This window comes from Oreochromis aureus, linkage group 2, assembly GCF_013358895.1.
Source record: "Oreochromis aureus strain Israel breed Guangdong linkage group 2, ZZ_aureus, whole genome shotgun sequence".
NCBI classification, from domain to species: domain Eukaryota; kingdom Metazoa; phylum Chordata; class Actinopteri; order Cichliformes; family Cichlidae; genus Oreochromis; species Oreochromis aureus.
Window position 1 is genome coordinate 13,040,050 of NC_052943.1, and position 27,479 is coordinate 13,067,528.

A 27,479-nucleotide genomic window follows, 5' to 3' on the forward strand; every position below is an offset into this window, starting at 1 on the left:
TTCTACTTGTCACTCCTTTAATGTTCACGTTCTCTGATTTCTGCAAGACTGTGGTTCATTAAACTTCATTCTTCATGTATGACAAAAAGATCATTTTCATTTTTAGCTCGTCTCCTGTTAGTTCAGCTTCTCTATTGGTAAACCTGAGCACCGTGAGAATCAGTGGGTTCTCAACCACACACTGCAGTCCCCAATACATTAGCTCCCTTGCTTACTTAGCCACTAAAAACAGATCCCAAGACCTCATCATCTTCAAGATCTGTAGGATGTTGACCAAGAAAATTTGCCTGAGCTTATCACTGAGATGTTCCAACTGCTGATAACCATGTTAAAGATGCTCACTGTCATGACATGACATTTGAGAGTTGCATGACCCCTTTTCAAGACAAACTCCTCTATATGCCTTTACTTGATACTACAAAAACAGAACAAAACATAATTAAAAGAGACCATTACTAAGTACAAATGTGGTTGTATTTCAGATGGTCCAACCCACAGATTAACTACCTAACATTAGGTGGAAGAGGTTTATTATTCTGAATAACTGGTAACATTAATGTGAGAAAACAAAAACAAAAACTAGGAGACAGAGTAGCTACTTCTGTTTAATCTAAAGATCTTAGAAAGAAAAGCATCTGGTCTTCTTTAAGTTCAGTTCTTTAAGTTAACTTAAAGAAGTCCAGATGCTTTTCTTTCCAAGCTCTTTAGACTACGATGACCTGGATGACTAAGAACATTCACAGACATACCTACTCCTGTTTAATGGTTTACTATCGCATTTCACTCACTAGCTAAAAAAAGCAAATAGTGTTTACTTGGTAACCATCAGTCATAATAAGTTTCCAGCAGGTAACCTAACATAAACATTACTGTACAAACAATAACTTAAACAACACAACGCAATAACTTTATAACTGACCCTTTCAGAGTTGACATCACAGCTCCAGGGTGCCAGTTTTTCAAATGCTTGTGCACTGCAGTAGCGCTATCATTGAAGGAAAGTGCCGCTTTGCACAGTCTGCATTCAACTTTGTGAAAATGCTTTCACTTTTTTTTTTTTTTTTAAAATCTCCATTTCCATGTACTTCTGTCATCCTGTTTTACGATTCAACATTCTTCAGCACTCTTTGCAGACGATAAGCAGCAATACTGCTGCCATAGCTTCCTGTAGTCTACTGCAGTTAGAAATGACGCGTCAACAATAATATTTTGCGTCATTGATTATGGCGACGAATCATTGCAGCCCTAGTAAACAGCCCATGTGGCTCACTCCTTGGCCCATGCTGCTGATGTTTCAAAGAGAGGGGAACTTTATATGCACTGGGGTTTTATAAAAAGGTAAGGCAGGTGTTTGTCCTCCACAAATATTTGTCAGAACAACATGTAGGCCCATGCTGTTTACAGTCATGGTAATGGCACAGAGCAGTCTGAGATTAGCTATAATCTCTAGGTGAAGACTGGGGAGAGTCAAGGAGGACTAACATGGTAATCCTGACTAAGCCCCCCGTACATACAACAAGTATGACACAAGAGTTGGGAGGATTCATATCTGTGTATGATATTACCCATAGATCATGTTTACCACTGTATGACTAAGGCTACGTTCACACTGCAGGTGAAAGTCCATCAAATCTGACTTTTTTGACCCTATGCGACCCATATCCATTCATGGTATGACAGTTTGAACAGCACAAATCCGATATTTTCAAATCCAACCTAGGTCACTTTCGTATGTGGTACTGAATCCAATACATATCTGATGTTTTAGAAAGCGACTGCTGTTTGAATGGTCATGTCGCATTAAATCCGTCTTTTACGTCACTGACACAAGACAGACGCCAATTATCAGCGCTGGAGAAGACAAACGAGAAAGCATGGTGGCCATTGTTAAAGCACGGGCTCTCTTTTTTCTCAGTGTCCTTCTTTCTCTAATTAATTTGTCAAAATTCTGTCAGTTACGACTGTGCAGAAATTGATAGACTGCTGCAACAACACCTACTAGCTCTGTAGCCGCCATTTTTACTTCCGTAAATAGAGAGCGTTGTGTGTGACGTCTTCTTTTGCGCATGCGGGCTGCTTTGAGGGCCGTGAACCCTTCACACTACAGTGTGTTTGCTGTCACATTTTGTTTGTAGTGTGAACAACCAGACGAAAAAAAATCGTATTTGATCAAAAAATCGGAATTGAGCATTAAGTCCTGCAGTGTGAACGTAGCCTAAGAGACAATAGTACTGTGATGAGGCAAACGCATTTCTTCTTATATTTCTAGAGGATCTTCTTTATTTTCACTGGGATCACTAGAACAGCAACTGTCCTAGTGATCCCATTAATTAGATCTGAGTTTTCAACCCCAATATCCTCAGCTCAACAAACTCAAAAAGCATCCTACTATAGTACAGAGGGGAAAAAAAAATCCTAAGAGACATACTCTTAGTGTCACAAATGCCAGAAAAGACCATCTAGTGACACCTTCTAAAAATTCTGGCAAGCTATTCAACAATCCAACAGGCAATTCAGAAGAAGCATAGTGACAGCTTAAGAAGCTACATCTTTCCCAGTCCCAATCCTAGCCCTATCATACAATAAGCTTTTGACTGACACACACATTCACGACAATCATTAAACAGCTCATTGACTGACTGGCCTATAATTATACACTACAGCCAGAAATGTTTTAAGATTTAAATTCAGCTAAACATTAATATAGTAACAAGTTTTTAAAAGCTTATTAAAAGAGAGAAAGTCAGGAAAAGGCTCTAGTTCACACCATCAGAAAGCCAAAAGCAACATGTGTCAAGCTTTAAAAAGGCATTATGAGAAGTGGTAGCATCTAAGAACTCTACAGTATGCTATTTTCACACTTCTGTCTTTCACTAACACTAGAGGAAACAGCTAATTAGACACGCCACATATACAAAGTGCAAAACAAAATGTGGAACTTCATCATTAAAAATTAATAGAAAATTTATTGTATTACTGTAACACCTTTTTTAAGTAGTTATCAGTAATCTATTTAAGATTTTGTTAGAGTTAAAGGTTAGGGACTGCCACTTCCTATGTATGTGGCACATTTTGGGGTAGACTTCAGTCAAAACACCATCATAACAAATTCATCTGGATTATATTTTGTAGAGTCCAGAATATTAAAAATGTCTAGATCTTGAAACTCAACAGTAGAAAATCCTAATTTTCTCAGGACATACAGTTACTCGTCCATCTCAAACCTGTAAAACATGTCAATTTGGTTCCATAGATAAATTCCTTTCCTGCATTTTTTTTTTAAATTAGTAAAGCCTTTGAGAGAGACCATCAACATATCTGCTAGCCCACTGGTAGCTCCTGGCACAATTGATGGAAAGGGAGGAAAGAGAGAGATAAGGTTAAGTTATAATGGGGACGAATAAGGAAGCATCCTGTTCGCTATTTTGCACAACTTCCTGCCACAGCCCTTAGAATTTGAGAAATAATACAGCAGGGTGGAAACACTGACGTTTCCATATGTGTATATGACTGAGCATGCATGCGTGTGCACACAATGTGAAAAAAAAAAATGATTAAAAAAATAGGAGAAGTAAGAAGTAACAACTGACAAAATAAGCGTGAACACCAACTGTGATGAGGCTATTTAAGTAGCATGCAACAGTGGCGCCTGTTTAATAAGTTTCAACTGAAAAGCCTTCAAGTTTCAGTGGATTAAAGTGTTGTAAATATTCAACAGATGTAAGCAGCATGTGCACATGGGCATTTGGTGAAGTGATATAAGTGAGGAAAAATGAGCATGACAAAGAATGACACAGAAACAGAATGCTCAGTTTGCCCTACTGGCTCTTTCGATCATACTACAAAACACAAGCACACCAGCAGACACACCTCTAAGCCACTGCAGACCGGAAGGCGTGTTCCTGTACAGACAATGCACACTACTGACACCCAAAAATGAAACCTACTCCATCTGACAAGAACAAGATGGAGTTGTGATGACAGTTTGTTTCTCGTGACTGACAGTTGACCGTAGTACATCTATTGAACTAGTACATCTATATGGAATGCAAAAGACTAACACTTGATGACAACCACAATTCTCTCCTTGCAGTTTTGTGGCCAATAAAAAAAAATAAAATAAAATTTAAAAAGAAATGTTAGCTTACATGTCGAAAACTTCTTACTGATGATGCTTGCTAAGCAAACACCATTTCGGGTATGGAGTGAAAATGCGAAAGTAAACCATTAAACAGGAGTAGCTACATTTTTTTTTTTAGATTAGTTGATTAACAAAATAATCTTTAGTTGCAGACAGAGTGGCCAATATAGATCAAGTCTCCCACTACATGTTGTTTTAAAGCTGCATCTTAAGATTACTGTCATTATGTATTCATTGTCTGAAGTGATTGTAACTCTGTTAAATCATAAAAATAGACAAATACCCACAAAAACTTTGAAAATAAGATAATGTAATCTAATGTTTGTCTGTCTTCAGAGTAGCAACACAAACACTTTGATTTATAACACTTGAATACATTTGTGCAATATAACAATTATCTTATCTTAGCAGTTGGTTTAATTTTTATATTATTTTGTTTGAAAAATGCAAACAGAAAACAGATAAACATGCTATTCTGACAGTAACTATCATACGGGCATACGCGACAGACACTTCATGCTGAACCAAACTCACTCAGCCATATGCATGCATCTGTAACACTTCTACTTTGCAGTTTTATGTTAATATGCTCTATTTTTTTTCTAAGGCAAAAAACACATTAACAGGAAAAGTCTCTTTTACAAAAGTGACCTTTAATCAAAAAAAGCCTCACAAAGATAATAGCAGAAGTCTGAGAAAAAAAAAAAAAACAACAACAACAACAAAAAAACCAAAACACACACACCCAACAACCCAGATGAGATTATGTTCTAAGTATTTGTATTTCAGTGGTGTACCTGCTCTGCATTCCAGTGTGTGTTTCCCAGAATTTTTATTACACAACTCAGCTCTCACATCCAGTTGGAACAGGCTTCAGAGAAAGCAGCTGCTTTCTGATCTGTGCAACAGCAACAGAGCAAACAGGGACTACAGTACATATGCTCACCCCTTTAGGATCATTCTAGTGATGTGGCTAATGTGGATGCTAGATAAAAGGTACATTCGGCTGCTCCCTTATTTCCACAGGTTTTGCTCCAGGGGATGGACCAGCACATTTTATTTGGCAAAGACATGTCAGACGCAACCTTCCCAATTATCCAGACTTGGAACACCAGCAGTACACCATCTTGTGACAACCTGTGGCTGGGTTTGTGGTTATTGGATAACTGCTATCAGATAAGCAGCTATGATAATTGTTTAATATTATTATTTAGAGTTGTGAATGTCAACTACTGCTAGTGAAGATAGAGGTTGTGTGCTTGCCTGGCTGCAACAGTGCTGTGTGCAGTTGATTTGTGAATTTTTGGTTGTACAAGATTTATTCTTCATCAGCGTAGAGTGGATATCTGTCAGTTAGCAGAAATTTCACTCTCTTGTAGTTGATCCAGAGTGTGTTGTATAGATTCTACCTCATTCACTGTTTTGTTTGGCTCAAACTAGTTAACAAGCTTCCTATAGCCAGGCTGATGTCAACAACACAGTGTAAACAGCAGGGAGACTTTCAGTTTCTCACCTGTCTGTGGTCAAATTGATCTTCTTAATTAAGCATAAAAAACTATGCATTTTGACAAAAGGTACAGTGTCATTGCCGTTTCTCAGTTGTAGGCCTAAAAACAAAGATTCTGCACTTGGCCAAATCATCAGAGAAAGTGCTAACAATTTAGTCTGTATTTGGTACATATACAGTTCTCTATTGGGGTTGCTTGGTCTAGAAGAAACTATCCTTTCTGTATTCTTCTTCTTTTTTTGTTCTTTTTTTAAAATCTAACATAATTTTATACTTTTCACTGGGTTACTTGTTAAAATAAATACTAGGGGTGAGGTGAAAAATGGCTAGAGCATGGTATCGCACTATTTTGTGTGGTGATATTGTATCGATACAGGGACACCAAATATCTGTATTTTATCAAATTAATTAAAGTACTTTGGGAATACTAAAAAAAAAGATGGCTCATCGCTGCTGACAGGAGGTAAACTTTCTGCAAGCAGTTGCAGTCTGACTCTGTCTGCAATCACTCTGAGATTGTCCAAGGTTTGCAAATAATTGTTGTCTAATTTATGAATGTATACAGATTACCTGTTCCTATCACAAGTCTTAATGAATCCTAGTGAGTTAGCACAATTCGAGGGGACTTGAATTAACTGGCTTCCAGATGTGAATTTAACAGCAACAGATATGCGATTTTCAATCATTCAATCACAATAAACTGCTGTATTATCAGAAACCTATTGCATCTGACTGACCAAGTGAATACATTCAAAAGCATACTGATTATCACACTAACAGCAAACTGACTGTCTCATGGCAACATTTATATCAAGTTTTCGCGATAGTGTTAGTATGCTTGACAATCTCACTCTGCACTAAAAAAAATTAATTATCTTATTGGATAAAACAGATATCGACAACTTTGAGGACTTAATTTCCAGTTGAAACAGGCGATAAATTGCAGCATATTACTCCAAAACTAAGCATGTCACAAAAATTGTTTAAAATCACAAAAATATCATACTGTGATTGAATTATTTCTATAATATCGTATTGCGAGGTGTCTGTCTGGGTGAGCTGAGTTGAGTTATAAACAAACCACCAATTTAGCATGTGATCACAGGTGCAACATGATCAGACATTACAACCACATAAAGAGGGGCTACAGAGATTTTCTGCTCCTAGTTTTTCAGCACCCATTTACCTTGCAACTGTGTTTGTAGAATCAACTGACTCATTTAAGCTTCACACCACCTGTAACTTATTATAGCTGACTGCACACCCAGTGCACATTTTCTGCCCTACTTAATCTCCTTATCTATATATTCACCTTTCTGGCTTCTTTCTTTTGGTTTTTGTCACTCCTCCCTTCATTCATTTCTTCCTGTCTCTCTCTCTCTCTCTCTCCCCTTCTGCCTCCCCCAGTCTCCACTCACTGATGGCTCACTTGCTTTCCCTGCTCAGCCTTACTCTGTAAAATACTGCTGTTCACGCTGAGCCAAGAGGCCCCTGCCACTACCAGTCCATTAACCACTCCAGTTTCATGCTGGCACTCAGTCATCCTATTCTTCATCTCACAGTAGGCTCTTCTTCCCCTGTGATGCATGGAACAGGAACCCATGTGTCTGGGTGTACCTATAGCCCTTTTAAGACATAGGATAAGCAACACTGTTGGCTTAATTAATTCTTTAAAATTGGAGAATCATTAAGAGCCCAAGGTCAGTGATGAGAGCACTACATATTACACACAATTATTTGCTATAAGTATGATTTTAGACAATAGGAACATGGGGACACATGCATGAGGTCAAACATATCCTACGCTGTGCTGAATAAATGTGAGCATTTTCCAATCAACTGGTTTCTCCCCCCCCCCCGACATGTTATTGCTGTTAAGGGCAGCTTCCATAAAAGAAAGGTTTTAGTAAGCTAAATTGCTTACAAGAGACGTTCACAGGTGTAATCGTGTGCATGCCAGCTTATCAGCTGCAGACAGTTGACACTGTTTTCTGGTGAACAGGATAATGCAAATGTAAAATAAACCTATTAAGATTGTTGTCATGACTTTTACATTAAATTGACCAGGATATTCATTCAGACCTGAATCCATCACATTTAAATGCAGAGAGATTAATAAAAAACAAAAACAAAAAAACACATGTCTGAAAGAAAGTGTGGGCAAAGCAGACCCACTGTACACCAAAGCAGTCTTAACTACTGTACTTGACACTGAGCCAGACTTTATGTGTGACTAAAGAGTCATGACCTGACTTGCTTAATTTGTGCAGTTATGGTAAATTACACATTTGCTGAGGTGGTTTCCCCAGGATGTTGGTGCACTGGTGCACAAAGGCACCAGCAGGCATGAGATTTTATGCTTAAAAGAAAGATCCACTTATCTTTGCTATTAATCAGACTTTTAATGATTAAAAAAACAACAACAACATAATAACCTGCATTTAACTCTTCAAACCCATGTCCAGTGGGGCAAACAACTACCTCGTTGTTCTATTCTATTGTTCTATTCTTTTCTATTGCTAGAATAGAGGAGAATAGTCCTTTATTGTTATAGTGGTTGAGTGTATTACAGTTGTCCTCAGAATGGGCAACAAGTGTGTTAATATAGTTAAAGGGACAGAATAATCAGTATGAGACTATACATTTTGTAATAAGAGACTAAGGGCATTATTGCTATACATTTCTCCTCATAAGTGAAATATTTAATGACGAATAATATCAAAAACTTAAAGAAAATCGCATCCATTTATAAATATTTACATGACAAGTAAATCAGCTGGCAAATTGAGGTTGGAAAACTCCAACTTCCTCAACTATAGAGAAATATAATCTAACTAGCCACTTTCTTAGGTACACCTGCTCATAAACACAGATGTCTAATCGCATGGAAATAACTCAATTCATTAAGGCAAGAAAGGTGTTTTAATAACTTTGAACATGGCATGGTTGATTGTAGCAGATGGACTGGTCTAAGGATTTCAGAAACTGCTGATCTACTGAGGTGGTTATGTGGGATAATCCCACATAACCACCTCAAGGGTTTACAGAGAATCGTCAGAAAAAGTGAAAGTGTCCAGTGACAGGCCGTAGGTGAAAAGGCCTTGTTTATGCCAGAGTTCAGGGAAAAATAGTAAAACTGCTTTGAACTGATAGGAAGGTAATTCAAATAACCACATGTTAAAACCAAGGTAGGCAGAAGAGCATCTCTGAACACATCTCTGTCCACCACAGCTGGTGTCAAACCTGTCAGCTAAGAGCAGGAAACTGAGGCTACAAATCATATGGGCTTATCTAAATTGGATAATAAAAGACTTGAACAAAGCTATCTGATCTGAAAAAAAAGGGTCTTGAGACTTGTAGCTTGCAAACCTGCAGGAAGGTATTATAGCATCATGCCAATAAGGACAAAAATATCTAAGGATTGTTTCCAGCACCTTGTTAAAGCTATACCGTAAAGACTTACGGCAGTTCCAAAGGCAAAAAAGGCCCAAACCACTTTAAATGAGGTACACATAATAATTGGGTGCAAATGTATATTTTGGTAGTATAGTACGTTTTTGTTTTAAATTCAACAGGTCTGTCTTTTTCCACTTTCAGGAAAAATATAAAATCTACATCTCTTTTATGCCATAAATTACTAAAGAAACATACTAAAACATTACATAGTTTGCAATGATGATTAAAGTAAAAATAGGAAACAATCATTTAAATTCTAGCATAAGACATCCTCTCACATAGTTTCAAATTTCAGAAACTTAAAACCCTATTATTCTGTCTTAACACTTTACCAACTGCAAACCCACATTAAACTAGCTAAAATGATCACATAAAATGCCAACATCCAGTTATCAACAAACGATTTATGAGAAAATCAGAGAGATATCTCTGGAGCCCCAGAACAACATGCAAGTTACTGCCAAACTCAATGGCCAGAGCCAGACTCTGATCTAGAATTCACCTTGTATTACAAACAGCTATCCAAAGGCAGTGATCCCTGGCTAATCCACACCGTGCCTTCCTGCTGGGTTGAGTAAGCATGTTTATGTCAACAGCAAAGATGCTGCTCTTTTCTGTCTCGCTGGGCCTAAAGAACAGAGATAGCTCTTCAGGGAGCACAGCTAAAATGATCTGCTTGGATCACCTTGGGTAAGTTCACTGTAGGCACACTGACTCATATTTTTAACACTAATGATAAACCTAACTGCAGGCTACATATGCCTAACACAGTCTGTGTGAAGTGAAATCCACTGAATCACACACACATGTTTCAGCTTACAGTCACGCCCACACACAGCCTTACATCACTACAGTATGTATCTGTGGGCCAAGCCGTAGTAAACATTACACAAGTTGAGCTCTAGGTTAGTAAACATCTAAATAATGAAAATTATTGTGATGAGTACAATAGAAAGATTTCCATTTTGAGGATATGAAAAAAATAACCATCTGTCACAACTTTAGTATACTTGAATAGCCAGATTTTGTATAGATGTGAAATATAGCTGAAGCTATTCCAATAACATACTACGTGAAAAAAAATATACATCTCATGCCTCATTTATTGTCATTGCACTGGTTATTGTGGATGTCTGTGACATCACCACAGCCCCATAACCATTCATACTGAGACCTGAAGCATGATAGACACGCTGCAGTCTCCTGAAATCTCAGAAGAAAACCTTTGCATTACGAGTAATCCAAATGATGTTACTACTACTCTTGTTGTTGTTAAGATGATAATGAAGTTATTTTCAAAGTTTCTCCCTCTCTGTAATCTGCACGGTCCTGCAATAATATATCACTGACTTGATGGTAAAGGCATAACTTCTTTTACAAACATGTCTCCAAACCAGTTGCACTGGGTTACAAAAAGATCAAGAGGCGCACATCAAGTAGAAATTACACCAAAGTGTGGTGGGTGTCCGTTGTTGTGATGTCACTTTTGACAGGCACTGTTGTTTGCAAAGTGACAAGGGAGAGTATAGACTCTTCCAAAAACCATGACACAGTCTAGCAAACTATATCATGTTTAAACTGAGAGATCGCATCCCAGAAGACACACAAAAAAAATATTCATAAACGGATAAGTATTTATAAGAATACCAAAAACAAGCTCAAAGGACAGGACATGGTCAAGGTGACCTGCTGAAGTTCAACCCAAGCGTCACAATGGGAATGAAGGGTGATTTTTAATGACTTTGCAAGTGACATTGTTGAAACTGCTGATCTACTGAGATTACTACACACAACCATCGCAAGTGCTTAGAGAAAATGGTTTTTAAAAAAAAAAAAAAAAGGAAAAAGAAATCCATCTAGTGAGTGTCCGTTCTCTGGGTGAAAATGCCTTCTGGATGCCAAAGGAAAATGGCCAGTCGATTCAACCTGATATGAATACATGGGACATCAAACCTTGAAGCAGATGGCTACAGCAGCAGAATAACACACCATGGTCCCACTCCTGTGACTGTCAGCTAAGAATAGGAGACGAAGGCTACAATTCACATGGGCTCACCAAAATTGGACAACAGGAGATTTAAAAACAGTTTCCTAGTCAGAGGAACCTGAACTTCAGCAGGTTGCCAGAAAGGGGTCCAATCAGGTACTAGCAAGGTGTACCTAACAAAGTGGCCAGAAAGTATCTATTATTTTACTTAAACAAATGCAGCTGACTATTTTGTAGGTCAGATTTTAATTTTCAAAGTCCAAATACCAGTAAAACAAGCCAGCATTCCTAAACAGAGTTGATGGGTTTGGCGGCATTCTAACAGAAGCCAGTTTTTAAATGCAACCGGTTTTCAATTCTCATTCCTAGTCATAAGTCTAACGTACTCCATCATGTATCACTGATATGTCTAAAATGAGAACAGGAACATGATGAAGTCATAGACAAGACAAAGCGAAAGACAGAAGAGTTGCGAAAGCTGATGTCACACTGTAGATCAGGTAGACCAAAGAATTCTAAACTCTCACAGCGGTGTAATCAAATTCTCTCCCTCTCCAAAAAAAAGGGTTCCTATTTCAGAAACAGAAGTGCATTGTAGTCAAGGACATAAATTATTCTAGGCATGCAGAAGCTAACTTACACTTTCAGGCATACTCAGTAAAAAATGGACTCAGTTATGTACTGTTATCTCAGGTGATTGCACAATTGGTTTCTGTCTGTGACTCATATTTACTTTAGGTAGGCCTAGCCTACCTAACCCTGTGTGTACATCAACACTGCTATAATACTAGGTGTTAATGGCCACAACAGTTTCCTTAATTTGATTTCAAACAAAAATATTTTTTCCAAAGCTGCATAAGCACAAAACCAAACATTTGCTCTATATTATATTCAGCTTGTCATTACACCACCTATTTGAGCAGGCAACTTTGCAAGGAAACGTAAAATGCCCTAATATGCTGGTCTTTGTCACAAAAACAGGGCCTCAAAGTTCAAATGCTTGCTGTATGTACCTTTGGTCACACGTCCAACTGATTCTACCCACACACACACACACACACACACACACACACACACACGTTTTAAAGAAAAGACATAGGGGGGAAAAAACACCTGCTCTATGAAACATTTTCCTTTCACTTGGCTCTAAAGCACCAAATATTTAATTAAGTGGGCTCTAATATGGACTGAAAACTCTTTGAAACTAACCGTTTACTTGGTCTGCATCCTCTATGGTTACCGTTTGTCACTGTATCAGGTTTCACCTGTTGCTAGACATGACCAAGTGTTCTATTACAAAACAGTTTGCTGATGACAGACATCACTACTGGTAACTATGGCAGGCACGCACCACGCTGAATCATACATGCTGACAAAGTCAAGTAGAAACCACCTACAGTAATTTAGATTAAGTCACCTTGGGAAAATTTAAGCCCCACCTTATCACAGAAAGTTATTTCATTCGAGTACACAGTTCTATTTAAATACTTTTGCTTTAAATAGCAACTCCATATATAAAACCCATTCTGCAGAAGAAAACACAATAATTATTAACTGCACATGTGCAAATGAAAGGTTTGGTGCTTGGGCTGCTGGGAGCTCGTCGGGATTGCAAAATATAAGGTTTATGGGAGAGTTTATGTCTTCGGAGTTAAAGTGCCAGTTACTTCCTCATTTGCTGACTTTCTAGTACTTTGACCTCAGTCGTGAATCCTATTGAGCACCATTTCAAGCTGCACTGACAGCTGGTGAGAAGCCAGCTCCAGGGGGCGAAAGTAATTACAGGTACGGTGGCAGCTCGCCGCTTTGTAGCTTTACTTAAAACTTTAGAGGAAGACAATCAGTGGTTTAGTGCAGCAGTTTGGTGCCCACCCCCACTGATGGTTACATGATAAAAGTGCAGGAAGTTGAACCAGTGGGATACTCACAAATTTCTTTTTTCCATCTCCATCATCGTAGCTCTTCTTTGATTTCTTGTCCTTCTTGGGACCAGCAGCTGAGGCAGAACTCCCCGTCTGTTGATCCATATTTCTACCTTTTAATCCGTTTCCTTGAATTGGATGTCAAAATAAACACGTGGAACAGTAATCCCTTTTTTTAGATTTTAAACGCCAATGGAAAATGCCAACTCCTTATTCCCAGGGGCCTAGGCTGGTCCGCAGGCTAACTAGCTACAATTAGCGCAGTGCTGCTAATAATTTGGTAGAAAGCCAACAGACAAAACGAGCCCCTGGTTAAGCCGCCTCTCGGTATCACTGAAGGAGGGAAATTCAAAGCACAGCCCAACACAACTCCTCGAGACGAAAAGTACGAAAACAACCTGTTGCGTTAATAAAATATAAAGTGAGGACGCCACTCTATTATTTTCCACATGCAACACAGGTCGAAGTTTTCAGGAATGTGGATTTTAGGTCCTGAATGTATACGGTACTATCTGAGCTAACCTTAGCTTCAGCTAGGCTAGCTTGTAACAGTAAGGTTAGGTTAGGTAAAGGAAAACACAAAACAAAAAAAACTTTCCGCTTCCACGAGTTGTTTCGACGACCACAGCGCGAGCGGTAAGTTGGTGTTATCAATGACCTAGGTCGACGGTGTGTCCCAAATTTGTTTCCATGGCTGTTAGAACTTAGAAACTTTTTAACCCCTGGTTGACAGAGGGGAAGCGAGTACGTCTTTAGCAATAAAGGCGTCTTCCTGTTCTGACAGTCCGCTCGGCAGTAGTTGGAGGGGGAGGAGCCTGTGTTCTGCCACTTCACCTGAGAGGATTTATCTGACAGCTCTAACTCCACCACATGCAGCTGATGGGCCAGACAGTTTCCAGGCATGCCGTACAAGATGAGACTAATAAATATTTACATGACAAAGACGGGAGAAACAGAGACAGCTGTGTATTGTGTCATAAATGGAACCTACCCCCCCCCCCCCAAAAAAAACCCACTTCAGACGTCAGGTAAGAATACGGAAGAATAACAGTTTTTGGTAAGTAGTAATGTTGAGGGAAGTAATGTCGTATCTAGTAGTCAAACTACATGTTGCAATAGCTTGCTGGAAGTTCCATTACAGATACAGAAACAATATAATGGTTAAAACAGAGCAATTACTTTAATTAGCTTTTTTATGTATACTGTAGAATGCAAGCAAATTCAGGCTTTTCTATACAGTGTTGTGCAAAAGTCTGTAGCCAACCGTCAGTTCTTAATGTTTTGCTAGGAAAATGGAAAATATGTGCAGAAATCTATTAAAATATGTGCAAATGTAGATGGAAGTACAGTATATAAGGCATCAAGATCATGTGTACAATTCTAACAAGCTTGACAATCAATGTTTAGTATGACCACCTTTATATTTCAACACAGCTTTAACTTTTATACAGTTATTTTCTTTATGTAGTTTCTCTAAAATTAAATTTAGCCTCTGTCCAGGCTTCTTAAAGGATGCTATCCAAAGCTTGTGTTTGGATATTGGCTGCCTTTTGTTCAATTGTCTGTCAAGATGATCCCACTCTGCTTCAACAATGCTGAAGTAATGATCAAGCAATCACATTCTTTCCAGATGGTATTACATGGTCAAACTCTGACGGTACTTTTATGCATTTATAATTACAAATGTTTTGACAAAATTTTCAATACCACTGGCAGAAATGCATCCCCAAACCATGGCAGCCTTCACTTGGGTGTGGACACTCACTCTTCTACTTCTACATTTGACATTCTTCAGCCTTTTAAACCTGTTTTGCTTACTTAAAAATGACACCTTTCCACTGAGATCATTTTGATGACTCCTTCTTCTTTTGCAACTTCTTTCTCCACTTGTTCAGTTACTATTTCATCTGGGGAAGGTATCCAAGAGGCGGCCTACTCTGATGCCTGAACCACATCAACTGGCTCCTTTCAATGTGGTGGAGTAGTTAATACTCTGAGGCCCTCTTGTATGAGCACTAACACTAGGCCCCCGTGCTACCCAAGCCTACCTCAGAATATGAACAACAGATATATAACGGAATTATTATATATATTACATGTGGAATGATATATAGTGTGTGTGTGTGCGCGTGTGTGACACAATGTAACTCAATGCATTTATAGTGAAGATGACCTGCTGAAGTTCAAACTGAGCATCAGAATTAGGAAGAAAGGTAATTTAAGGAAGTTTGAATGTGCCATGATTGTTGGTGCCAACAGGGCTGATCCGAATATTTCATGATATTTCAGAAAAACTGCTTGTCTACTGGTACTTTCCAACACCACCATTTCAATGGTTTACACAGAATGGTCAGAGCGGTAGTTCTCTGGGTGAAAATGCTTTGTTGATGTTAGAGGTCAGGGGATGGTCATGCTGCTTAAGCTGATAGGAAGGCAACAGTAATTCAAATAATCACTTGTTACAAACAAAGTATTCAAAAGAACATGTCTGAATGCACAGCACATTGGACCTTTAAGCACATGCGCAGAAGACCACACTGGGTACCACACTAAAGCTTTAGGCAACTGAGGCTATAGTTTTCACAGGACAATAGAAGATGGTCGGGTCCGAGTTTGGTGCACACGAAATGAAACCATGTGTTCATCCTGCCTTGTATCAACGGATCAGGCAGTTCTAAAAGCAAAAGGGGACGTAAACCAGCACTAACAAGGTGTTCCGAATGAAGTGTCCTGTAAGTGTAAGTAGCGTTACAGTCCAGCATTACATCGGTTCAAGAGAGGTATGAAAAAACTTTTTTTTTTCTCTCCAGTAAAACCTTCTGAATTTCATGTAGCCTACAAGCTAAGTGTTCTTTTAGGGGTTTATATTAATATCATAATTCTAAGTCTTTGAAAATCTAGGTGTAGGACTGACCTAAAAACTGTTACTCTTTTATTGATGCACACTCTTTGTTAATACGCAGGCAGGTTATCTTATTCCCACAGGCTGGATCTAAAACAGAATTTGGTTAATGACGTAATGACGTCGTTCTTGGTCCTCTGCTTGTTGCTTTTTTTTTTTTTGCTTCGTAACCACATTGTGCATACAAATAACCAGACTAGGGGTCCACCTAGCGGTAAAACATATCAACTTCAGGCGCTGTAGTGTGTGACCAGAGCCAATAGGCTACGGCTTGTCAGACAAAGTTAATTGACTAGTAGAAAGCAATTGTGGTGTTTCCTGCTCTGTACTCTTCTTTATTTTTGATTTCTTTTCATACACAAATGCAGTTGGCACAGGGCAATGATTAGAAAATGGATACACAATGCAAGTGCAGTGAATCACCGCATAAATAAGGAATATAACCCATTTTCTGAGTGTGCTAAATAATTGCCCTTTTCTTTTTTTGCACAGCATCTTCCAAATAAGCACGACGCTGAGCAAATGTGGCCCTCTGTCTCCCACTTACATGGTGTGATTTCAGGGCTGCAACACAGACAAAAATAGTCACCACGTTTAGCTCTCCGGTGCAGTTTCACATCTCAAACGAAGTATTCAGTAAACACTGACTGAATATCCTAAAGATAAACATTTAAGTTTCCCTGGCTTGGGTTATTTTGAGATATAACGCCCAACACTTGAAATTCAGCACTCGGACTTGCACAAACCTGTGCGCACATTACACGCGCACAAGTCCCGCACTCACACGCGCGCGGGCACAGGATTACAGAGATAGGCTCGTTTTAGCTGTCCTGGTATGTGAGAGATGTTTTCCAACAACAGGATTGGTGAGGATTTGCGCATTACCAGTGGCACTGAAACAGACAACAGTTTGGTTTATCGCAAAGGACTCGCCATACTTTTCAGCCTCGAGTCTTCATTCTTCAGAATATTAGGGCTATAAATTGCGAGAGAAAGGTTAATTAAAAGTGAAGGTGCACGATAAGAATAGCAGCCCTGTGGCACTCGTAAAAGCGCCTCTACGGACGCTTTGGATGATAAACAGTTGGCCCTTCACATCGGCCGCTGCAGCATCGTTTTCAGCTTTGCTATTCATTTACAGGCGCACAGACGAGAATATTGCCACTTCAGAATACATTTGAATATCTTTATGCGACGATATAGGTCAACGATCTGGCATTTAATAATTTTACAATGGACAAAAGGTTGGAAATCGTCTGGTGACTGTTTCGTTTCACAAGACAAGACAGTTAAGTTACAGTCTTACAAAGTATTTCACATACAGACTACTGTATAGATCATTTCTATGTTGGCAAAGTGAAACATATTTTAATTAGACAAATCAAATAAAGAGAGAGAGAGATGGGGAGAGAAAGAGAAAGAGAGAGGTTCACTTCCACACAGTCAGTGCCAAAATGTGAAGCCAATTAAATGAGGTAACACAAGCTTGGGAGCATAGCTGTAAAGGAATACGTATTGATTGCGCTTTGTGTACAAGAAGGTTTCAGCAATTATTTATCAGTAAATACAAGGTTGTGGGTCTCTAATTAGATCAGGAATGATTGGCCACTTATCCTTCCACCAGCCGTAGACCTGCACTCCTCCTTGCCATCTTTTTGATTTGGTATCATGATTCTTATAACTAAAGACGTGGCATCATATAACATAAACAAGTAGTTGACTGAACAGATTCCAGGTTACTGAGGCCTTAGGTTGTCCAAGACAGCTAACAAAGGCAACAACTTCATTTGTCCAATACTGTATGTGCAGCAGCAGCAGTTCAGGGGTCGTCCTTAACCCCCTTGACACGAGTCAAATAATCCAAGAAATTGGACCTTTGGGATCTGGCCTACTTGTAGGAGGTCCGAGCCTCTCTCAGTGATCTGTCATATGGCATGGAGGCGAAGAAAGAGTTCCGGAGCTGACAGTTGATGAAGAACACAATAAGCAGCACCAACAGGAAAAGCAGCAGGCACATGACTATGTAGGTGATCAGGTCCGGTTTGTGGAGCTCGCCCTCCCGGAGTTCTCCTCCCCCTCTTCCCGTGGTGGGTCTCAGGAGTGCGGCCACGCTTACAGAGCCACCGTGGGAGGCATTCAGGGAGGAGGGGGCGTGTGTGGTGGATTGTGCCATGAGCACCAGGTCGAAGTCTGGGGTGTCGGTGGAGTTGAGGAGGATCTGCCTCAGCATGGCGCCTCGCGAGCTCACCGACAGCGTTGGTCTTCTGGTGAATGAAAACATGTGGATAAGGTTATGGAGTCTACTAACCCTTTCTTTATTCAGTCTGCCCAGTTTTCTATTTATGATACAAAAAAGCAATACAAAGAATCAGCAGATGTCACTTTGCGGCCAATTTGAAAATAGTGTTTTAGTATAAGAATATCAACGTGCGCTTCTGTTAGTCTGACAAGGTCACGGATACAAAACGCAGGACACAGGATCAGGACATGGTGATGCCATCACGAAAGCAATACAAAGTAGACCGGAGTGACACTAGATTTCTCGAAATACTGCGTGACATTGGGATTTCGCTCTTTGCGGAATCCCACAGCGACGTTACTTACTTTGGTGTGAGCTGCGAAGAGTTCCGCAGGTGAGCTGAAGAAGACAAGATCTCGGCTCCGCATTCCTCAGCGTCCCCAGCTCTGTCTGCTCCAGCGCCACCGAGGACGCGCCGTGAAAAAGCGGCGGGTCGATAGTTTCAGATATGCCCCCACAGACCATATGTCGCCGGGTATGATTATAGCGCAGGGTCTCCTGTCACATCAAACCGAACTGTTTAAATCCGTATCAGCGCGGATCAGACATCTACAGCAAAGCGACACAGCGCGAGTTTCCACTTGTTGGCTTTTAAATCCAAATCGACTCGCTACGCATGTGGTTGCGCACAGACTGTCTACTGTAGCACTATCCAAGTGACTCTGGGTTCTGTCAGAGGTGCTGAACTTCAACGACGATCGCTGGTGCGCACACGTGTGCTTGTGCGTCGCTGTGCGCAGTCGGCTAGAACTACTTAGCCTGTGCTTGTACAGCGCGCAGAGGAATCAGAAGGGATGCCCGCTGTCGGACTATTTGACTCTCCTTTTATCCAGTAAAGGATCGATAGTTGCTGAATTCACACTACAGACTGTCTGCTCTTACGGGTGTTCCGATCCAGTGCCACTAAAATGAGATGAAAGGCGATATTAATGGGAGACGAAATGCAACAGCACACAGCTTCCCATCTTCTGCCTGGGTTGCAAGTGTGTGTGTTTGTGGAAGTGTGTGTGTACGTGCGTACGCGTGCGTGTGTGAGAGAGAGAGAGATTAGGAGAGGGCAGGGACAAAGCTAGAGACACGTCACCGGACACGGACGTGTGTTGTAAAAATCTATCTATCTATCTATCTATCTATCTATCTGTCTGTCTGTCTGTCTGTCTGTCTGTCTGTCGTCAGTGTCCATCCGTATAATTTTAGTCGGTGGTGAGACAAATCTGACTCAGTGCCATTTCTGGCCTGGCGTGGGGAATGTCTCACACTGGAGTGATGAGAGAACAGGGAAAAGGTGTGAGGTTGGAGAGTGCCTGTAAGAACTAACGGGGTTATTAAATCGTAGGATAGGTCCACCTATTCTATAATTGTCTTACAGTCTTAGCACCTGAGTTATCCAAAATGTTAAACATTAAATGCATTTAAAAAACACTGCTGGTCTATTGCAGTTTAAAAAAAAAAAGAAGATCTATTTATTCAAATTTGATTTATTTGTTTTGAAACCTGTGTGTGTCTATGAAATATGTTTGACATTAGTACTCGACACTAAAAAAGTGTTCTAAAGATGGTGATTAGAGGACAGTTTGCTCCTACATGATGTTTCTGAAATGGGTGTGCATACAAAGTGAAAGTCCCCTAAAAGCTGTGCCGACCTGTTTCATATTCATCTGCACCTGTTCCGTCACAACAGAATGGCTGGCAGGCATCGAGAGCAAGGACAGAGGGGCACACACACATGCACATACACACTGTATGCAAAGAGCAAATTAGAAAATGACTTTGATGCCGCATTGACACAAACTTGCATGCACACCCACACTCATACATTTGAGGCAAACTACAAATAAAAGACAAACACCCAGAGGTGTCCTGGTGTCCCACATCAACTTTGTATTCATGGATAAAGCGGATTACAGTGAACCACAGTTTGATGGAATGTTAGTGTCATATGGGAAATCTAAATACAGCCTAAAGTCTTGTTTACACAGTGGAGGGACAGCAGTAATTGTGACAGAAGACTCCTGTTTATTTTTCATTTTTTAAATATATATGACAGTCTGCATCCATGCTGTATTTTCTCTCCATGAGCCACCTCATCTCCATCACACATTCAAACACAAATGCACATGTGAATCTGCAAGCACAAAGGAAATTTGACCCATTTTGTGTGAGTCTCTTCAAGTGGTCATCAGGTTGACAAGTGACCTACTAACACCACTTAATCAGGTGGTGTGGTTTAATTGAAAGGAGGATAAGCAAGGGGAGAAAAAGGTTGTGACGTCCTTTAATATATATGTTGAATTATGTCTCACTCTGTGGCTACTACAATAATTATCAGTCTCCGAGTCACAAAGAGTTTTCATTAGGAATGTTGAATTGTAAGTCTCCACCAACTTCATTAAGTGTCTTTGCATATGAAACTTTTTCTTTGTGTTTGTCCACGTGTCCCTTTAAGCCATATGTGCACACGCAAACACTAAATAACACACCACTGCCCCTATGCATCATATTTTTACATCCCACACTTTGAGTTGTCTTTGCCTCACTAATTCCCCCGTGTCTCTTTTCCATTTCTCTGTTGTGTGGTCCATTTCTCCCCAACTTCTTTCCTCTCTACACCCTCTTTCTCCATCTTTTTCTATTTCTTAATCCTTTTAATCCACAAAAAAGAGAGGAAAGACAACTCATCCATGAAGTACTGTGAACTCAGAATGGAGATAAACAAGAAAACTAAAAGTTTGGGGATTTTTCTGACTTTAATAATGTTGTTTTACAAGAAGAAGAAAAAAAAAGAGAGAGAAAGGCGCTTAAAAAGAAGCTTAATGTTCCTATTGATGGGGACCTAACCAAAAGCAAATGGCAAGCCAAGCAAGTCAACAGGGATTATGTATGTGTAGCCTACACAGTCCAGCCACACCACCCTCTCTCTTTCTCATTAACACACACAGATAAAACACGCAATGATACACACTCCTCTGCGCTGTCAGCTAACTGGAGAATTGGGTCTGCTCACGGGCTGTTATTATTTTCTGGATTTTCAGCGGGAAAGATGAACTTCTATAAAGTCCTTCCTCAAAGCTTTCTGCCACTGTTTTACATCAGTAAGTCTCACTCACCATTAATTATTGCCATGTCAAGCGATTGTGAAGAAAAGGGCACCAACAAATGAGGTGGTAATCTGTACTCCTGGCAATGCTTTACTCAGCTGTTACTGCTAATTCCTTTGAGGCTAAACAGCTAAATAGACTCCGCTGAGTTTTGTTTATTTTTTGCTTCATGAAAGAGTAATATTGTTTTCTTGCTTTCACAGCATGAGCTCCAATGTGCAGTGCAGTCATTTGCTGCAATGGCAGAAGTCCAACAGCCACACAAACATACTGTCTGCGGAGGCCATCCATCTCTGCTACACTAACACATAAAAACAATGTTACCAAAGCCCCCAAATCATCAATGATCAATATTTCTGAACAATAAAACCCCATCCGTTTGTGAGTTACGACAGGCACAGGCAGATCCACATGACACCTGACAGCGGCGATGTTCCCAGACACATTCTCTAGACTACAAGACAGAAATGACAGAGCGAGACGGATTACAAGAACACTGAAACACACGTGTAGGAGACATCTGGCATGTGTAAACCACAAGGAGGAAAATACACACCCAGCTACACACTCGCATAAACACAGACAGAGAAAGGAAAGCACAGCACAGACGAGATGATCACTGATGGGTGTACATGTAGTTAGGGTTCTTTATTCTCTTATGTCAATGCACCTCCATTATTAGTGGGACTGATTGCCAACAAGAACCTAAAACAAGCTAAAAACATGACAGACAGACATCTCCCGACTTTTATTTGCTGTAATTGCGCTCATTTTCTTCCAACTATCTTCTCTTTAACCTCTGAGGGAAAAATCATCTGGCAAAATAGGATTTCTCCTTGCCAGCGGATAAAATGCCCCCCCTTTGGCAGAAATCAGACGCCGCACAATTAGTCACTTGATTATCTCACCAGCACACCAAATGCTGCTTCTCATTTAAGAGAGAATTTATAAGAGATGGTTTTAACTTGTCTTAGAGTAAAAGGGCAAAAGTACTCAATATGAGGAGAGGCTCTCACATTGCAACATTTTAAACTATATATACTCCTTCAGGAGTATTCTCCTGAAGGAAATAAAATGAAAGTCCACAGTGAAATTACAATAACATTTTATATGTGGACTCACATTCTAGTCCAGGTCAAGTGGGCTGCACTAAGAAAGCAGACTCAGCCTTTACGGGTCATTTCAAAGTGTAATCTTAGGAAAGGTAAGAATGCAAAGATGCTGACTCGGAGATAGCCTCGCTGTTTCATTCTTTTTCATCTGCATTTCAAATGTGAGTAATTCTCAGGAAGTTGTGTTCAGGATCAGTGAAAAATCCTTTTAGGACAGAAGAGCGGGAGCACCTGAGGTAAGCTATTCCCTGGTCCGATATCTGTGCAACAGAACAGAGTTTCACCTTCCTCACACTTGAAACACAAATAATCTGGACGGAGGAGAGGGATGAAGGTGTGGAGAAGAGTGGCACCGTGAGCAGGAAAGAAAACAAACAGATCAAGTGGAAAATAACAGAACCAGTGTTCCTTACTGGACATAATCTTTGATCCCACCGTAAGAGTGTTTGTGTAGCTGAGTATTACTCATGCTGTATTGCTCTGTTTACAGTCACATTCTGGGAATATGGCCTCTGTATGGAAAAAAAATAAATTCCTGTAACCATAAAGTTTTAAAGTATGGAAGTTTTAAGTTTAGCTTCTGGATGAGGAGAGGAAAGGGGATAAAACCCCTAAAGGTAATTATGTCTTCATCTTTGGGTTCACAACCCAAGGTTTAGAAAAAACTACAGATGGACGATAGAAGATTTAAACAGACATGTGAAACGTGACGGGAATGAGGCAAACAGTAAGTGGACAGCTACAAACAGAAAGTGACAGAGAATGAAAGAGATGCTGAAACAGACCGAAACAAACAGCAGATCGAAAAATGCAAACAAGTAAAAACACGAGGGTGGGTGAGTAAGTAAAGAAAAAAAGAACAAAAAACAGGATCCAAACAAAAAATGACAAAAGGGAAGGAGAGGAAAAGTGAGTCAGAAGATGAATGATAGAGCAAAAGCTATGACCAGCCCATAAAAGGGAAACTATGCTGTAGGTACATAAATAAACTGAGGGGAAATGTTGCTGCAGCAGCTCTGGGATTTTTATAAACATAACTTCCTCTCTACGTCTCTTTTCTTACTCACAAATGAGTCTTGCAGAAGACTCATTTTTCTTACGGAAAATGAGTCTTATAGAAAAGTGAATGGGAGAATGTTTGCAATGCAGAAAATGTAGCACCGGGTCCACTAGACTCCTTAGTGGTCGTTCCATAGGTGTTGTTCACTGTCACGATTCCAAAGTGGATAAATGATAAGAGCCGACTGCTACTAAGCTGTTGATGCTGATGATGTTGATAATGAAATACCGAGTCATGCTGTTCAGTGCTGTATATGACTGCTGTCAGATTTTCAGCATTTATACAAGTCAGGTGGACTGTGGAGTGATATTTTTGCATCCATTTGCTGACTCTGATAGTTGAATATTTACCCTGTAAGTTAACAAATGCTCTGATCGCTGGAAAATCTTGTAGATTTTGAAACTACACAATATTGTTGAGCATTTGTTATAAGGTGGTGGTAGCAGGTGGCGGTAACTAGTGTTCAGGAATTAAGCTAATCTCTCAGGATCAATACTTTTTTCAGGACAGAAACCATGGCTCTTCTCAAGCGTGACTTTTTATTTTTAATGATAAACCTAGAAAACTGACTGATTTCTAGCTTTACTGCTACAAAAACTTTGAAAATGGTGCAATTAAATGGTATTTAGTGCTTTAGTTGAACTAAGAGGCAGAATAATTAAAATCCCAGTAAAGTATCTGTCTGTAGGCACTTAAAGAGAAATTCTGTCAGATGGTCAGGGCAGGAGCGGTAAATTAGTTTAATTGTCCTTCAGATTATTTTAAATAGCAGGCCAATAAAGCCCTCACAACCCATTTCTATCTAGAGCCTTAAATGTGGTCGACAGAAAGAGCTCTTTCTGGGGGAAAGATCTTCTTATTACAGAGATGCACACCTGACACATTTATCTTGTGTGAGAGCATTTCACGCTCCTCACTTTGCAATTATGAGTGCTCTCATGGCTGCAGACACTCTCATTCCTCAGTGCAGCAGCTCACGCGCCTTAAGGCCCAGTTGAGCCACCTGGAGAGCTCGTCAGAGTTGTCGTACGAGTCCCCTCATCCATCTTGAACCAGCGCAACATTGCTTTAGAGAATTGGTAAAGACTTGGCGAATCTTTCCTTTTGAAACCCCCCGCACCACGCCCACCCCTGAAAGGCCTGTACTTCACTACTCCGTCAGACCCCTCGACTTATCTAGAAATTGCATATTTGGATTTCATCAGTGATGAGAATTCGTAATAAGCCCCCCCCCCCCACACACACACAAAACTGTGGATATTAACAGACTCTCGTGTCAGCAAACAGGAGAAGAAGCACAGAACATTCTTATGCTGTCTTTTATCTGAGAAATGAGTATAATTCTAAGACTGTGGTTACATGCTGTACAGCTGAACTTTGGTTTGTTTAAAAGGTTTTTCTTGATGAGCTTCTCTCCAGAGGGCTTTCCTCTAATGAGGATTGTGATGGGAAAGTGAGAGGGCCTATGGGTGTGAATGGTGCCTTGGACAGGAGCTGTCTTTGGGCGTTATCGTGCAAAAACGATGAGCAACACATGCTTGTTTTTGAAAGCAGGAGTTACTTTTGAGTTCAAGAACGCTTCGGTGTCCCATTAATATATTCGTGCAAGCTTTTGTTTGTGTACAAGCAAGCTAGCATTTACTGTTTAAACGTGAGTCTTTGTAACAGACAGTCTGGTGTGTATGCATGTGAGAGTATTCACACTTCAGTGTGTAATGTGTGCAGATTTCTGGCAAAGATGGCATGAGTGCCCGCCTACGTATGTATTCAAGCTTCTAATATTATATCGTATGAGGAAGAGTAAGCTTCTACATAAGCTTGTGTTTATACACGTATTTTTTCTGTGCGTGTGCATGCTGCTAAGTCTGTCTTCTAAAACGGCTTCTAGGCAGTAGGATGGGGAACATGGGAGAGAGTGTAGAGTCTCCTCCAAAATCCCTGGAATCTCTGCCTTTCGGAGGCAGGAGGTCACATTGTTCACTGCTTTGCCGGGAGAGAGAGAAGGACTGATGAAGGAGGTGAGAAGGATGGAGGGTGAGGGAGAAAAGGAGTTAAAAGGGAAACAGACAACAAACACTTCCTGGCCCTGGGCTTCCGGGACAAATTACACCACAGAGGGGATGTCAGTTATACTGTGTTGCTCTAAGACACACATATGTGCACACACACACACACACACAAATGTCCTCATTGTCATTAACGCAAGCTGATAGGCCAGTGATAGCCTACAGATCATACACAAACAAGTATCAAGATACACACTTCCATAAAATGTTACCTCCAGATTTAAACACAAACATGGATACACACAAACACACACCTAGCCTGACAGGGTGTGTTATTGAGTAATACCCTTTAGGCCCAAAACATATCAAAAGTCTCAGGGAGAGCACTGAAGGAAATCAGATAATAGAATTTCCCGTGAATGTCCAAAAGCACATATCCCTCTGAACTGACTTTGTTGCTATGGAGATAGTCCAGTAAGGGTCTGGGCTGCTGTTTGTGTTTTTGTGTGCTTTACAGCATTTCTGTGCAGGATTAAATGAAGTCTTTTTTTAAGCATTTTGGCTTTAATGGTCTGCATATATAAAGAGGCAGACACTGTGAAAGAGGGAGAAAGACCAGAGAAAACAAAGTGAGGAGTTGTCGGAGGTTATAATTCAAGGTAATGGATTCTCCTCCGTAACTACTTTTTTTCCTGCAAGTTTAAAGTTGTTCCTAGAAACATTTTGCCCAAATGATTAAATTCTATTACATGGGGTGGAATTTTAGTAGTGGGTATTGTCAGGGTCAGAAAATTTCTTTTGAACTGTAGCATAGCCAGCGTGAGCACATAACAGACCTCCTTCACTGCCTACACCATCATGACTCCCAAAGACGAGGAAAAGTCCAAGGTATCAATGAGAGTAGTCAAGACAGCAAAGGACCCAGTGTGCAGGCAATCAGATTTACCACACCAAGTTTTTTCCACAAAGTAAAAACAGTACAAGCCATCTAAATGCAGAGAGCCAGCTGGAGAAAATTAAAACAGGGAACGCTTAACAACAAAAGTTAGTAATGACAGCCTGACATAAGACTGAAGGAAGAAACATCCATCCATCCATCCATCCTCATCCGCTTTATCCGAAGTCGGGTCGCGGGGGCAGCAGCCTAAGCAGAGAAGCCCAGACCTCCCTCTCCCCAGCCACCTCCTCCAGCTCATCCGGGGGAACACCAAGGCGTTCCCAGGCCAGCCGAGAGATATAATCTCTCCAGCGCGTCCTGGGTCTGCCCCGGGGCCTCCTCCCGGTGGGACATGCCCGGAACACCTCACCCAGGAGGCGCCCAGGGGGCATCCTTGTCAGATGCCCGAACCACCTCAACTGGCTCCTTTCGATGTGGAGGAGCAGCGGCTCTACTCTGAGCCCCTCCCGGATGGCCGAACTTCTCACCCTATCTCTAAGGGAGAGGCCAGCCACCCTTCGGAGGAAGCTCATTTCTGCCGCTTGTATCCGCGATCTCGTTCTTTCGGTCACTACCCACAGCTCGTGGCCATAGGTGAGGGTCGGGACGTAGATCGACCGGTAAATTGAGAGCTTCGCTTTTACACTCAGCTCCCTCTTCACCACGACGGACCGGTGCAGCGTCCGCATCACTGCAGCCGCAGCACCAATCCGTCTGTCGATCTCCGGCTCCCTTCTCCCATCACTCGCGAACAAGACCCGAGATACTTAAACTCCTCCACTTGGGGCAGGAACTCATCCCGACCCGGAGTGGGCATTCCACCCTTTTCCGGCTGAGAACCATGGCCTCAGATTTGGAGGTGCTGATCCTCATTCCCGCTGCTTCACACTCGGCTGCGAACTGTTCCAGTGCGCGAGCTGGAGGCCCCCACCCGATGAAGCCATCAGAACCACATCATCCGCAAAAAGCAGAGATGAGATTCTGAGGCCACCGAAGTGAAAGCCCTCCGCCACTTGGCTGCGCCTAGAAATCCTGTCCATAAAAATTATGAA

The 27,479-nt window shown here is 40.8% G+C and overlaps 1 protein-coding gene across 2 annotated transcripts in view; it reads right to left on the bottom strand.

The window, feature by feature from the left end:
• The window catches only part of LOC116335261 (protein diaphanous homolog 1), a 95,480-nt gene extending 81,681 nt beyond the window's left edge, over nucleotides 1-13,799 (bottom strand). For both annotated transcript variants that reach the window (XM_039618417.1, XM_039618410.1), the window contains exon 1: nucleotides 13,020-13,799. In XM_039618417.1, the coding sequence (XP_039474351.1) occupies nucleotides 13,020-13,118 (99 nt within the window). In that variant the 5' untranslated portion in view covers nucleotides 13,119-13,799. The remainder of the gene's footprint in view (nucleotides 1-13,019) is intronic.
• Between the last annotated feature and the right edge of the window lie 13,680 nt (nucleotides 13,800-27,479).